This window comes from Diadema setosum, chromosome 1, assembly GCF_964275005.1.
Source record: "Diadema setosum chromosome 1, eeDiaSeto1, whole genome shotgun sequence".
Lineage (NCBI taxonomy): Eukaryota > Metazoa > Echinodermata > Echinoidea > Diadematoida > Diadematidae > Diadema > Diadema setosum.
The window spans coordinates 50,343,491-50,359,577 of NC_092685.1; the positions used below are offsets into that span (position 1 = coordinate 50,343,491).

General features: G+C 40.0%; 1 protein-coding gene and 1 pseudogene across 2 annotated transcripts in view; one reads left to right on the plus strand and one right to left on the minus strand.

Moving 5' to 3' along the window:
• Positions 1-4,969, minus strand: part of LOC140231832 (NAD-dependent protein deacetylase sirtuin-2-like) — a 36,604-nt gene extending 31,635 nt beyond the window's left edge. For both annotated transcript variants that reach the window (XM_072311993.1, XM_072311986.1), the window contains exon 1: positions 4,827-4,969. In XM_072311993.1, coding sequence (XP_072168094.1) covers positions 4,827-4,842 — 16 coding nt within the window. In that variant the 5' untranslated portion in view covers positions 4,843-4,969. The remainder of the gene's footprint in view (positions 1-4,826) is intronic.
• An 8,016-nt stretch (positions 4,970-12,985) lies between these two features.
• Positions 12,986-15,475, plus strand: LOC140231849 (uncharacterized; annotated as a pseudogene).
• The last annotated feature ends 612 nt before the right edge of the window (positions 15,476-16,087 follow it).

The window sequence follows — 16,087 nt, forward strand, 5'->3', positions numbered from 1 at the left end:
CCACTCTCCTCCGTAGAAAAACAAAATCGAGTCCCATACGTGTATAGGAGCTCACGGGATTCCCTTAGTTGACCAACAAGTATGTCTAATTCCGTGAAAAACTTCTCATTTATAATAATGACATTTGCTGGGTCAGTTTTTCGCTTCTAAAAACTGACCCAGCAAATGTCATTATTATAAATGAGAAGTTTTTCGCGGAATTAGACATACTTGTCGGTCCAGGGATTCCCAGGATCCAGACGCATTCTCCGCAAAACATAATATTATCCCCGTGCCCCGGCGACCAGATACAGACCGATCTTTCGGTTAAGCCCAATGCCACCTCTTTGTTTATTTTTGTTCTGATTGACAAACAAGCCTGAACCAAAGGAAAATTTAATCAGACCGTTAGCATGTCCTGCTCTGCATTCCACCCTCATGACCCTGGGCCCTGCTGTGTTATTACTGTTATGTTGGTCTTTAGAAATTTTAGATCTAATAGTAAAGTAAGGGTACCGGTTTTCGACACTTTAGTACATTTCCTTGTTTACCATCAATACTGCACCGTTTTACTTCGGAATTTCGATATGAAGTTGAGCTACAAAGGCCAATAATAATATGCCTTAAACGAATTCCCATTTGAATGCACTCGCGTTCAATTTTTAAGCGATTTCCGTCACGCCGTCGCTGGCATCAGATTTCGATACCCAGCATCATATTTCGACACAATCACAGCGCGCATCACACAGAAATCACATGGCGCGTGCAGTACGCGTACACTGCATTGTGGACGCAAACTAGCAATCATACCGGCGCAAGAGCTTGTTGTTTCCTCTATAACGTGTCTTGATATGGGAATGTCGAAATCTGGTGCCACATTCTCAAAGCCAACTCTTTCTACAAGTTTGCTCATTTATCACGAATTCAGCCATGAAATTACTAAAGACGATTATGAAATCAAACATCAAGATTTGGCAAACAAACTGATACTAAAGCAAGATAACCGGCACGGGTGAATTTAATTTTACGGCGATGTATACAAAATGCGTCATGTTGTTTTGAACCCCTAAAAATGGCTGACATTAACATTTCTGCTGACACTGTGCCGCTTTTCTCCTAAATATTCTACCGTCGGATTATGATGACAAGTGACAAATGGTGTTTATATAAGACTAGAAATGTGATTGATAACTTGGTTGATTGCTGAAGTCAGACGTTTGTATTGAGTTTAAAATTTTATAAGAATTATCTGCTGGGTGTCGAAATCTGGGTCCTGTTGAAAACTGGTGCACTAACGGTACCTTTCTGCAATCTTTATATGTAGTATGAATGCATGAATGCCCATTTGGCAATTTTGGCTTCATGTTAAGGCACATATTTGACACATTAGAGCAAGTCCTTTTTTCATCAAAACACAAATACTGTGTTGAGAATGTATCTCTCTTATAAAATCCGGAGGCAATATATGGACAAATATTGATTTTCCTTAAAATTAGAATGATTTTTCCAACCCAACCCCATCTTCGAAGCTGTACTTTACGTGTATTACTATAGGCACTTCCCGGTTCAGGCTTCTGGTAGTCGATCTCTTTCATGTGCGCGCGCCACTTTCATTTGTACGCACTGAATGGTGAGCGCTTACTCTATATAGAACCTCTTTGGATACGGTAATACGCTTCTCTGTACCGTTCTCAGATCCTAACTAAATAGGCTTACACACTTTAGCACTTGCTTGGCTAGCTATAGCTGTAGCTAGCTATGTGCGTGCAGGACAGTGAAGAAGCTAACAACTATGGCAGGGTAGTTGGGGGAAACGTCCTCCGTTTTGGACCTCCCTTCGTCCAGAAGGAAGTGAAGTAACTGAGCAATCCGTTCCAAAGGGGACTGTTGCTATTCTGGATTGTCCCTTGGCAAGTGTAAAGCTCCAAACTACAAGTAGGCCTATGGTTGGTCTGCCTTTGAAAGTTTTGATGAACAGGCACAGTGGTGAGTGAGCAACCTAGCAACTTGGTTGTTCAGTAAAGGTTGTTACTCAGTCATAGTGTGTTGCATGTATAGGCTAGAACGATGCAAACTCTATACAGCGTGTCCCAGAAAAAACGAAACCGAGTTTCATTGCAATTCTTTGCGATCATAATCATATATTTGCTTTATGAGAATAATATGCATGAATGGAAAGATAAACTTCTCTTCTTTCATTGATGCACAACTCATGGTTCATAATGTATGCATGACTGAGTTAGAACAATAGACAGTAATGCTACTAAATTTTTATTTGCACAAGCAAATGGCAACTTTGAATAAGTTTTTCAGGCTTTTTCGGCAATCTTTTGCCAAAAAAAAAAAAAAAGATATAGACTTAATACCCATTCTTTTTCCTTTCATATGACATCCTTTTTCCTTTCATATGACATCTCATGCGTAAAAGAGATCTATGCCTGCTCGAGAAAACTTCATTTGAAAATATGCTTCCATTTTACCCATATATGGATAGTAAAATAAGGAACCAGTTAGCTCTCCCGACGCCTGCCCAACTTGGCAGATAACAATGGCCATCATGCTTCAATGAATTTACACAAACATGAAGGGAGGCGGGAAGGGAATGTTACGGACGATTCGTAATAGGGTCTTAAATTAGCACATGATCGTGAGCTTTCCTGGCCATGCAGCAAACCACAGAGCAAAGGGTATTCATCAGCGGAATGTTGGGGGGGGGGGGGGGGAGTAACCGACCGAAAAAAGCCGCCCCCCCCCCCCAAAAAAAGAAAGAAAGAAAGAAAGAAAAAACGACGACTTTCAGCCCTGCATTTGCATACCTGTGAAATGTTAGAAGCCCAAGTTTAGTGATAACGAAGTGATGTACAGAAAGGGTACCGGTTTTCGACACTTTAGCACATTTCCTTGTTTACCATCAATACTGCACCGTTTTACCTCCGAATTTCGATATGAAGTTGAGCTACAAAGGCCAATAATAATATGCCTTAAACGAATTCCTATTTGAATGCACTCGTGTTCAATTTTTAAGCGATTTCCGTCACGCCGTCGCTGGCATCAGATTTCGATACCCAGCATCATTTTTTGACACAATCACAGCGCGCATCACACAGAAATCACATGGCGCGTACAGTACGCGTACACTGCATTGCGGACGCAAACTAGCAATCATACCGGCGCAAGAACTTGTTGTTTCCTCTATAACGTGTCTTGATATGGGAATGTCGAAATCTGGTGCCACATTCTCAAAGCCAACTCTTTCTACAAGTTTGCTCATTTATCACGAATTCAGCCGTGAAATTACTAAAGACGATTATGAAATTAAACATCAAGATTTGGCAAACAAACTGATACTAAAGCAAGATAACCGATTTAATTAAAAGATTTAATTTTACGGCGATGTATACAGAATGCGTCATATTGTTTTGAACCCCTAAAAATGGCTGACATTAACATTTCTGCTGACACTGTGTTGCTTTTCTCCTACCGTCAGATTATGATGACAAGTGACAAACGGTGTTTATATAAGACTAGAAACGTTGAGAAATGTGATTGATAACTTGGTTGATTGCTGAAGTCAGATGTTTGTATTGAGTATAAAATTTTATAAGAATTATCTGCTGGGTGTCTAAATCTGGGTCCTGTTGAAAACTGGTGCACTAACGGTAATACTGATGATAGGAAAGCACCTCATCAGGCTCAGGGCCAGGGGCAGGGCGGATCCTGGGCGCTGGGGCTAGAAAAGCCGACCGAGGGAACGACCGAAAACAGACGGGTCTAGCTAGCCAGGCCAGTCCTACCCTACTGCCCTACCCTTACCGAGTATCAGTCTGCCAGCGATAATACACCCAGGGGCCGTATTCTGAGTGCTTAGCACTTAATTACCGAATTGGTATTCTGAGAGCATGATTAAATAGGGGGTATATTAACTACCATAGCAACAAGCGTTTTGGCGGGAAAGACTTACGCGTTTTGCGCGTATTAATGCGCGTGCACCTCTGAGAGGACTTAATCACTGAGTTAATTACGAATCAGTATTCTGAGGGTGTAATTAAGTATGAAAGTTAATGGAAAACTTAATGATATACCAAAGAGTGTCATTTTCTACTCCGATATCACGTATTTCACATCGTGTTTTCTCTGCCACAATGATGCTTACCGTCTTCAGTAACCGAGGAGCGGTTGAATCTTGTTATAATGGTATCCGTAGAATTCAGAGAAAAAAAAGAAGTATCCTATAGCCGATCTTCGAGGAATTTTGTCATTTTCTGTGAGCAAAGAGGATGAGATCTTCTCGTGCGTAGGTGAGGGGTTGTAATCAAATACCGGAGTGTGCGCACGGAGCTCTTGGGTTGTAATTACAGGGGGCATGGCGGAGCGCGCATTGAGGGCATATTTGCGCGTGTAATCAACATTTTGGCTTCTAACAACGCGTCTGATTGGATGGAATATTCAATTAGATGGGAGGAACCTAAATTTACAGGGGACTTAATCATACCTTACGTCTTCAGAATACCGATTTTGCCCATGATTAAGGGCCTATTAACTTCACGACTTAATCACGAAGTTAATTACAGACTTAATTACGACCATGTTAGAATACTAAAATTTACTACTTAACGTTAGCACTAACGTTAGATATCTAGACCCCTACACCATGCACCAGCTTGTCTTGACCGAAAGATCGGTCTGTATCTGTCCGTCGGGGAATGTTCCGCGGAGACTGCGTCTGGCTTCAATCCCCTCCGACGGAGGACAGTGTTAAATGGCAAAATATAAAAGAGTCCTCCGGACAGACGGATCTTTCTGTCTAGGCCCTACAGCTAGAAAGGTGAGATGGAACACAAACAAACCCTTTTTGTCGGACATGGCACCTTCTGACAGATCGCGATGCACCAGAATTAAACGTTGATGACCAAATGCCGAATGAAACACCACTACATGTACTTTGCTTACTACCTCTGCTGTTGATGTTGTCACCCGCTGCAGTATCACCAATCACCACCACCCGACGTGTACGTGTAGGCTACGTATGTGTTCGTTCAGATTGCATTGGCTCCGGGATGGTAATAGCCACCAGTGCAGTACAGTGCGGAAGTGGGTTGTGCTTATGAGGCCAGGCTAGGGGCGAAGCCAAAACCAAGGTGGCCGAGTGTCGGTAGGTCTGACACGGTTACAAGTTTGCACCATCATTACGTAATCAGACCTCTGGGATGGTTCATTTTGCCATTTCAATTTGACATCGAGAAGATGACAACTGATGATGATGATGATACGTCATCCATGCGAAAAAAAAAATGCATGTTCATGTCAGCATGTCACAAGTTGATAAATAAACTGACGGTACAGTGGCAAACTACTGAATAGTGTATTGATTCTTCTGAAGTGTGGTGGGTAAACAGCGCAATGTCTGGATGAGGACCATCCACAGCTTTTAGGCCTACCTAGTATTTGAAAAACAAACGTGTTATATAGGTGTAGTCAATTAAAAGGCGATAGAGACGTTTCCTTTCGTCATGATATATTTCACACGATTCCCATCAAGTAGGCCCCCGACTAATTATATATATATAATTATATATAAAAGTAATCCAACTTTGGAGGGCTACTATTTCATAATTGTCAACTATAGGTAGTAGAGAGTACAATGTTGGTTGTTTGGAAAGACGAACTCTTCTTCTTTCCATTGGTACCTAATTATGTTGACAAACGTCATGCATGACTGAGCACATGAACTTTAAACTTTAAAGAACACAATGACAAAGTGTAGTTGCACTTTTTCCAAGTTTGCGTGTCATTGTGAAGGAACAATGCATGTCTCACTGCATGGATGAGATCTGTCAATGAAAGCGATGGTCAGATAGGCCAGCCTTTACGAATTCAGGTTTATGTTTAGGGCTTGTGTTTAGGGTTTAACATTTTATGGTTCATAACCTTCAACAAGGCCACCTGTCCGATAACTTGGTCATGATCCAACAGAGGCCAACCCACGTACACAGTCCATTTTATATCTGTTCAACACATGATAGCTAGCAGCGACAAACCATGTTTTGAATATGAAGAGAGAAAATGGATAATGGTTTAGCCTTTATGGGAAGGACCAAGTTACGACAACATGGCTATGTTGAAGGTTATGAAGCATAAAAAAGTTAGAAGAAACCCTACACGAACCTGCAGTCGTGCAGGCTGGCGTAATGATTTGGCAACGTTCATTGACAGATCTCATCCATGCAGTAAGACACAGGGCCGGCGCAGCCGTGGGGGCCGTGGGGGCTCGGGTCCCCACACTTTTTGTGCACCATACAAAGGAATACATAATGTGTCATCACTTTGGGCCCCCACTTTTCAACCCGGAAGTATGGGAGGGGAGAGAATGAGCTGAGAACCCCCCCCCCTTTTTTTTTTTGCTTGTCAGCTGAAGAAACCCGGAAGTGGACGGGGAGAGATGAGCTGTGGACCCCCCCCCCCCTTTTTTTTTTTTTTTTTGCTTGTTAGCTCATGAAACCCGGAAGTGGGCCCTCACACTTTTGAAAACACTGCGCCGGCCCTGAGACATATGCATTGTTCCATCACAATAACACGCAAACTTGGAAAAAGCGCGATTTGTCATGGTTGTCATGGTTGTTCATGTGCTCAGTCATGCATAACATTTGTCAACACAATTAGGTATCATTGGAAAGAGGAAGAGTTATCCTTTCCTCATAACTATCATGGCGCTCTCCATATAGCGGACAATTACAAAATAGTAGCCCTCCAATGTTTGATTACCCTTTTTTATACACACTGTCACGACTGTAGAGCCCAACACTCGAAAGCATTTTATTGTTTTAGTGTGTGTGTGTGTGTGTGTGTGTGTGTGTGAACATTTGCATTCTATAGTCAAAATTGCTGAGTCTGTTTTTTAATAATTTTGATAGAATTGAATTTAAAAAAAAAAGTACATGCTCACAGTCATCAGCATCAACACGTGTACATGCTCGACTGAGGAAGAAAAAGATAATATCAAGACCCTCATTTTTTGTTTTTGTTTTTGTTTTTTTGTGGAGGAAATGAGTGTCTAGACAACCGAAGACACACTTTTGCCTAACATGCAACTTCAGACCGTTGTTTATTGTATTATTATTATCTTTTTTTTTTAACACGAGGACCTACACTGGCTGCTCCCTCCCCCCCCCCAAAAAAAAAAAAAAACCTCCGAGCTCACATCGTTCCTCGAAACTTTTTTTTTCCATGATGGGCAAAATATACGTTTTGATATAGATATACAGACGTTTTTCATGGGCAAAATGCACGTTGAACTGATGTAGGATAGATTTTTTTCATAACATTCTCAAATATTTGAATTTTCACATTTTATACGAAGGCTGCGTGTTCTTGACAACTTGAGAGCTTGTCCGATCGAGGTTTGTGTGACATAGCAACAAGTATATGCAAACCGGATCCCAGCAATTTAATTTCATTAAGAAGAGCAGCTTAATGGAATAGTTCGTCTGTCATGTTCCCGGGAATGAAACAGTATAATAGGGCCTATAGATTTGAATACATTTCGAAAACGGCGTATAATATTGCTTGTCAGTTTGTCTTTTCTTCTCGAACGCCTCGCTGTGAATCGTGTTTGCGTATGTCCTATACGCTGTTCAATGTTAGACAGTAAAGATCCGTCTGTCCGGAGGAGTCTTTTATTTAATTTGTTGTTGTTTTTGTTGTTGTTGTTGTTGACGTTATCGCTCTCCTCCGTAGGGGATTCCGTGAAGCCAGACGCAGTCTCCGCGGAATAATATCCCCGACGACCAGACAGACCGATCTTTCGGTAAACGTATGTCCGTGCTATCCTGCTTTCCCGCTTAGACGGATCCTCTATCGGTAAACTGTATGATAAGGGTCAATACGTCCATCACTCTTATCAGTTTGAGTCCACTCGAGTGATTTAAAGGTATTGTACAGCACTGGTTGAGGTGCGGGGGTCATGTTTTGAACATTCCTATCATAAGTGAGATAATGAAAAGCCTTTTATGAAATATGAAAGAGCATGTAATTTTAAGAAGGATTCAACATTTATTTGATGAAAATTGGTTTTCAAATGGCTGAGATATCCAAAAAAGTTTTAATAATAAAAGGCGACATGCCACAACTTTATTACGACCTCTTTGTTTCACCTTGTTTTTTTTGTGTGTTTTTTTGAGTGGTTTCTGAATATCTCGCAAAACGTTAAAAGCTAAATCCTCACCTCGACCAGAACTGTACACACCCTTTAAGGGATTTTTAGATCGTTTCTTTATTGACTATGATGAATGAAAGGTCAAAGAGACTACCTTATTATGTAGGTAGGCTATAATGAAACAGATCCTTGATTGCATGTTTAATATCATGAGAGAGTACATAGGCTAAGCACGTGACAAGGCATTTATTTTGCCTATAGACCCGGCAGTTCTGTAATGTATTTAGATTTAATGCATGTTTGTTTGTGTTTTTTTTTTCATAAAAATTGCCCTTGACAACCACAAAGCTTGCCGGAGGCTTGCCCTACCTAGCACCAACCATGTACGGTAATAGGTCCATGATGGGAGGGAGCAGGTATATGCTTCGTTACTCTACAGGCTGATAGAAAAAGAAACATAATTGTAATAAATTACAGAAACGGTCTTTCAACTTGGAGGCTCCTCTGCTTTGCTTACGGCATGTCACGTGATTAAGTAGACCTGTAACACGGGATCATCACACCGTCACACCAGACCAACACCCACGAGTCATACGGCCCACGAGCTCGACGTTGGAAAAAAAAAATCCATCAGTCACATAGTACAATCCACGAGCCATAGGACAGTCCATGCGTCGAATGTATATAGACAAACAAGGACCACGAGTCCGAAACTATAGGCAAAAGGGCCCATGAGTCTGACACTATTAGGCAAACAAGGTCCACGGAGTCCGACACTGATAGGCAAAAAAAAAAAAAAAGAAAAAAGAAAAAAAGAAGAAGAGGCGTATATCTAAGGCCTAATGTCGGTCTCACAGGCCCCCCCCCTTTTTTTTGGGGGGGGGGGGGGCTGGACACGGTGTCGGACTCGTGGGCCTTTTTTGCCTGGTAACGGACTCATAGGCCTTTTTGTGCCTATTAGAGTCGGACTCGTGGGACTTATTTGCCTAGTGTCGGACTAATGGACCTCATTATTTGCCCACGTATACCGTATAGAGCTCGTGGGTTGTATAAATCAACTCGTAAGCTGTATAACTCGTGGTCTGTCAGTGACTCGTGGATGTTGGACTCGTGACATATTTAATAATGATTAAAGAGATCCTTGTTGTCGAAAGAATTTTAGATGAAGGCGTTTTAAATCCCGCGGCAGCCATCTTCGCCAGTAATACAAAACCAATGAAGCTCCTCGATAGAGCTAGAGCAATGAAATCTCTCTCGGTCACCATCGCGTCGTGAAGTGATAATATTTCGGTCATTATACTTTATTAAAGACCGGTCATAAGCAAAATTACGTGTTAGGCAAATAAATACCTGCGGGTGGTCACGTGTATACGTTCTCAACCAACCATTAAATTTTGATGATAGGATTTGCTTCATAACTTTTATGAGTTTTAACACTTTCACGTCGAGATTGTGACCATTTTGTTTGAAAGCGATGACGGTGATTGATGACAAGGATCTGCTTTATCATCTTATCATTTTATAAAACATATAATACACATCATTTATTGCTCGGGCATCTACACTCGGTGGGCCTATACCTGTGCTATCGCTTTCTGGACGTGCTAGACTGGTCAAAAGGTACATTATGGGGTTGATTGTTACAAAATGCCGTCACCGATGTGTATAGGCCCTATATTTTGTTTAATCCCATTGTATCTCTATGCTAATACAATAAGATTGCTATGTGAAGTAGATAGGTAGGTAGGTACTCTAATGTGAATCTGAGGGATCTGATGGGAGGTAAACATCTTCCATATATAAATGGACTCTAATTTTGAGTAGAGTCCCTTTATAAAGGGACCCTACACGTAATTTGAAGGAGCAGTGCCGTATAATGCGGTATAAATAATACAGATTATACATACTAGATAGTATATAGTACACTTGTGAAACACGAAAGCGCGCCATCTGCTGTTGATTGCTGCCTAGATTCACCGATGACCAATAAGCCAGTTCGGGGTTAGCTCATGGGCACATCGGTACAAATGACCTTTTTTCTTTCTCAGTTGATTAGGCACTCCACGAGTTTTCAAGCGAGAGAAGGTATTTCAGCTTACCCGACGTAACAATTTATGGAATTCATCAGTCATGTTCAAAGAAAGAATGAACTTGCGTAGACCAGGTGACCAGAATGATCCATCAATTAGCACTTTGGAAAGCGTCCATTTCATTATTTCGCATTGAATGTATTAACAATCTTTTTCTATTGATATTGTCAAATACCGCATTTGCTGTCAGGTGGATGTACTAGCAAGCACCACTCATAATGATCACTTGAATAATCATTACATCACAGATGCTTATCTCAGTGAATAAAAAACCAACATGCTCTGCCGGTACTGATGACCTTTTTCTGCTCATGCTCAAAGTGGAACCCCGAACTGGCTTATTCCACTCGTCTCTCTACTAGATCATTTTTTTTTTTAATTCGAACTAAGTACATTTTCCCCTGTCTCTCAATCTTTGTCTATTTATTTGTCTGTCTCCCTCTCCTCCCCCCTCATCTCCCTCCCTACTCTCTTCAAAAAATCGAGTGAAAATGTTCGCTCTTGAAGGAGTGAATAACAAAGTGAATTAAGAGTGAAACTGGAGTGAATTTGGAGTGAAAATGTTCATTTTCAATCATTTTAGAGTGACCTCAGGGATCACTCGAAGATTTAGGAATGATCTCTGAGGTCACTCCAAAATTACTGAAAATGAACATTTTCACTCAAAATTCACTCAAATTTCACTCTTGATTCACTCTTTTCTGTTATTCACTTCTGGATCAAGAGCGAACATTTTCACTCATTTTTTTTTTTTTTTTTTTTTTTTCAAGAGAGTACACTTTCGAAGTTTAATTTATCACAGGAGCTATTATTATTTCAACCCACGGCTTCAATACCGGAAACGACAATGAAGAAAATATTTAACGTATGTATACATAGCAGCTTACATTAATTTTTTAACAATGAAATTTGCGATGATGAACCAATCTTCCAAAAATAACATTTTGTATTGCCGTTACAAAGCGTTCTTCACCAGCCATTGGCCACCCCTCCAAGATATGACAGGACAATCTAATTTGAGTATTGATGAATCCATCACTGAAACGTAAATTATATTTTTTAATTAATGATGTGTTATAATAAGCTGGTATATAAGATTACAGTTATTACAAAAGTAACACGTATGAGAGATATTTACAGATTATAAGATAAATTTTTATTCATTTCATATATACTTACCTGTGCTATTGTCCGTCCGTGCTGGCATACTCACCTTTTCAGACTGTCTGTGCGCGGCCATACAGCCAAGCACCATGACTTACCTTTGATATTCGAATTTTCAGTTTTAAGGTAACCTTTTTTTCAGTAAGTATAAAGCACTAGATGAATAGATTGTCAGCATGAATTAAGTCGCCCAAGAAGAATACGTGTACTTTTATGATCTAAATCCCCTCTCCGGTAACTGCAGCTCACTCAATTTGGGGGAAAGTTATCAAACTGAGGTGGGAGTGAGTATGGATCAGTTAGATAATTCTCCTTGTTTTTTGTTTTTTTTTTTCTTCTGAACGTTTCAGTCTTTGTTTTTGTGTTTGAGTAATAAGTCTAGATATCCGCATGTAAAAGGCAAGACGATTGTGCGCGGGGTGTGTTATATATAAACATTTTTGTTAGGAAAACAGCCGAATATATATATATATATATATATATATTTATCATTATTATTATTATTATTATTTTTTTTTTTTTGGCAGACTGAAATTGACATCCAGAGCAGTTTATACACTTCGTCTTTCTCATCATGGTTTACAGTCTTATCACAACAATCTGTACTGAGACCACAAGTCATAAAACCATTTGCTTTTTTTTTTCTCTAACGCAAATTGTTTAGATTTTTTAAAATTCTTTTTCACATGCATAGATGAAGACGGTGATTCACGTACTGCACATAGTATTAGTGCAATAACATGATATGGGGAGGAAGGCCCGAGGCTTATAGTAATAGCCCTACATCTGGATCTTATGTATGAATCCGATAAACAAGAAGAATTTTAAGAAATCAGTTGTTTCATTTGGCACTCCTATAGATTTTAGTCGTAATCATTAAAGGGCGGGTCTTTTAGGATGAACATTGGGGCTACAAAGACTCTATACAGGTCCACTAACACGATTTCGACATTTTTAGATTTTAAAAAGTAACCAGTAGTCAGAAATCGCTCTAAAACCACCCAAATGTGGGAACGCCCCCTAAAATTGTCCGCTGATTGGCTAGAGCGATTTGACGTACCAACAGGAAGCCCCCCGCGAAGGCAAGAAGTTCTCACCATTGCCCTAGCGTGTCAATGATAGATAGATTTTCTACTTTTGAATCACAAAATACACAATTTTTGCAAGTAGCACATCCCAAGAAAGGATTTAAATTTGTTGTTTATATATTCCAGAAGCGACTTAATGGCGACTCGGACATTTTTCGAGTATTTTACCTATAATAATTTGTCATTTCGGATCATGTTTACATTTTGGGAAAAACTAAACATTTCCTTCAAGAAACAAGACAAGTAGGCGTGTGTGACAGCCTCTTAACTGCTGAATGTACATTGCAACTGGTGAGTGCGTGTGCAGGTCGTAACGACATATTGTTACGGGAGACTGGTTAACAGTCTAAATTTATATCGATATCTCGATCCAAAAGGTAGGTAGATGTTAGAATGTTATATCGATCGTGAGTATCTTATAGCGCTAGCGCTCGCCTCAGCTCAGCTCTAGCTAGCAGCTCTAGCTGTCGCTGACCTGTGTAGCTTACTAGTTCTAAGATACGTGTGAATAAATGATGGATTCAGACGACGAGATCGAGTCGCCCATTTCATGCCCCGCTACCGTTTCGAGTGAGTCAGGGAGGGAGTCAGAGTCGGATGTCGAGCGAGATGGTGAGGACGAAGATCCCCGATCAAGCAGGAGAAGCAGCTGTTGGCGTTGGTCGGCCTCAACAGCGATTGGGTTTACTCCCGTATAGCATGAACCAGACGCTGCACCTCCCGCCCCCGGAGTATAGTCGGCGGTGAGGAAGCTCAGGGGACGGGGTGATGACAACGAGCCCGCAAGATTGGGGAATAACAATTGGTAATTATCTACTTGAGAGTCTATATTATTCTATATAACCTTAGTAACTCACTTATTTTAGTAGTATATCTATAGGCCAGAAAAAAAAGTATAAGTCACAAATGTTGGAAGTACAAAACTGCTGCTTGTAAGTTGTAATAATACTCTAGACTCTCTACAACGTACAAGTTTTTACCAATGCCACAGTTAGTTACTGCTTATTGACTTACTGCTACGTATTTGGAATGTGTGGACAAGACAGTAAAGTCACTAAAGACTAAAGTACTGAAGAGGCTGGTGTAGATCATGTAGATGTAAATCTCTGTGGCAATAGTTGGCATGTTGAACTTGAAGGATTGGTCTCAATTTATCATTGTGTGGCAGCTCAGTACTACGTGTACATGACTAAAACTAATTAAGTTACACAACAAGTAAACCTGAATTTACCTGTATTTCTTTCTTCAGGTGCCAATGTGGGAACTGTGTGCCAATGCCTACAACACGGGAGTCATTGTGCTGTCACAAGGCTGACCCGGTCTTAGAGGAGGTCGAGCAGTACAACGACCGGCTGACATGCAGATGCTCAAATAAACTGTATAACAGCTAGCACACCCAGGATTTTCCACCGTTTGCCTTGGTGAATGGGTGTTGGAAGCTGCTTATCACCAATATGCTCAACAGTATGGAGAAGGTGCCAGAACGGATGCCACAGATAATGAGTGAGATTGTTTGTCAAATTTTTCAATTTTTCTTCTGAAATAATGCAAATTTGCCATTTTATAAATATTCCCTTGACAATATGCTGTTTATACTGCCAATTTGCATTTGCACCCATCAAAAGAATGCAATATCTAATTCACCATGTGTGATTTCAGTCCTGCACTCCAGTAATTTATTCAAATATATTGGACCTGTCTTCGTAGATAATGCAAAAGTACATGTAGCCTTGTAGGATATATTTGTATAATTTTTTCATTTTTTATTTCTTGAGTGCATAGGGACATTATCACTTTGTGTTATGCGCTGTATAAGCACTGTCAATTATTACACTATTATTATTATTATTATTATTATTATTATTATTTCATGCTGCCATTATACAGTTGTACCAGGTACCCAAAATAATGACTACCATACTCCATGGGTCCCATTCACATTGTCTAATTTAAATCCTATTCTCAAGATAAATTTCTAGATGAACACATGATGTCATATAAAAGGATTATCAAACTTTACTCCTTTTGCATTCCATTTCATTTCACTTTTGTTTCTATATCAGGTGATCAAGACATGTTGCATACACCGGCAACTGGTGAGATGATGCTGGAAATTTGTGGGCCAAAATGTGAGAGTCCTACTGCCATCGTCTGCTGTGAGGAAAATGTGATAAACTTATCCATCAGAAAGAGTGACACGTTTTCATTTTGCATAGGCTGTAATAAGACTATATGCAGCACTGATATTGGGTGTAGAATGTGACTTGTCACATTGCGATCTGCTTAACGGGAACGTGGTTGTAGAAATGCATCAGATAAGTTTGTACATTGCGAAAGTCACATGCATACTTTGTCAGACACCTTGTCCATTATGTCGTCATACTGATGATATGCAGCTTCCAACACCCACTCATCAAGGCACACAGCTGGGAAACATGCTGTTGGACTTCAGCCTCTCTGTACAAATGATCATGTATTATTTTGTTGTAATTTATTGATGCATGTTCAGTGGAACCTCAATATTATAAGCACTGATATGACAAACTGTAGTAATAACAAGATCTTAATATATATGGGGGTGATATCTCTGGTCCCATTGACCTCATTATAACAAGGTTCGACTGCATGTCAAATGCACTCTTGTCTCAATTCTTACTCTTGCTATGCTCTCCCTCTCTCTTTTGTAATGTAGACCTACTGCATGTTTTAGCAATTGGAAAATCACACTTTCACAACCATACATTGATACAAGTGAAGATAATTTTGATTGTTTAGAATTGACACGTTGAACAGCTATGTTGTCAGTCATGGTCAGAAGAAATAGATAATGATCTGATACAATTAAGATGCTGTGGCCTTTCCGGCAATAGCTTCACAGCCTCTATTTAGAGAACAGGACCAAGTCTAGTTACAAACTCATTGAACTGGAATGTAACTGGCTCATATAGTAATGTTCTGTCGTGAACCAGTATACATTTGTCAAACATTCCTTCCAGCTGATTACACTAATTATATTTTGTGAGCAAATGGAAAAAAAAAAAGTGTGTTGTGTTTTCTATACATACATTTGTAGTTGTAGTAATACAGTACATGTACCAGTAGTGTAAATTTATCCTTATATACAAAAAGAAATAGATTAGCTTCATACAGACCCATGAAAATGCAAAAACATACACATATACACACACCCTCAGTACACTCATGCATACCCAGGCCTGGCATATCAGATACAAACATGCACAAACACACACCAACATCAGACACACATAGGACTAATATATCATTGATATCTTTGCCCTATGTTTGTCTGATGCCCCCTTCATGGAATGGATATCCCCTCATAGATATGCACATACAATGTATTTGCGTAAGATTTCTCTGAAATTGTACATCTGGCTGTATGTAATTTGCATATTGGTGGGATGTTCCAATGATGCCTGATTGAAAGTATTTGTGGGTATGTATGTAGTATGGCAAAAGGTGTGTGTGTGTGTGTGTGTGTGTGTGTGTGTGTGTGTGTTGATGTGTGTATAGATAGGAGACTAAAGAAAATTAGTCACAGGGAATGAGGAAAAGATGGGGGAGTGTACTTACAGGAATGAGATTGTAAAACC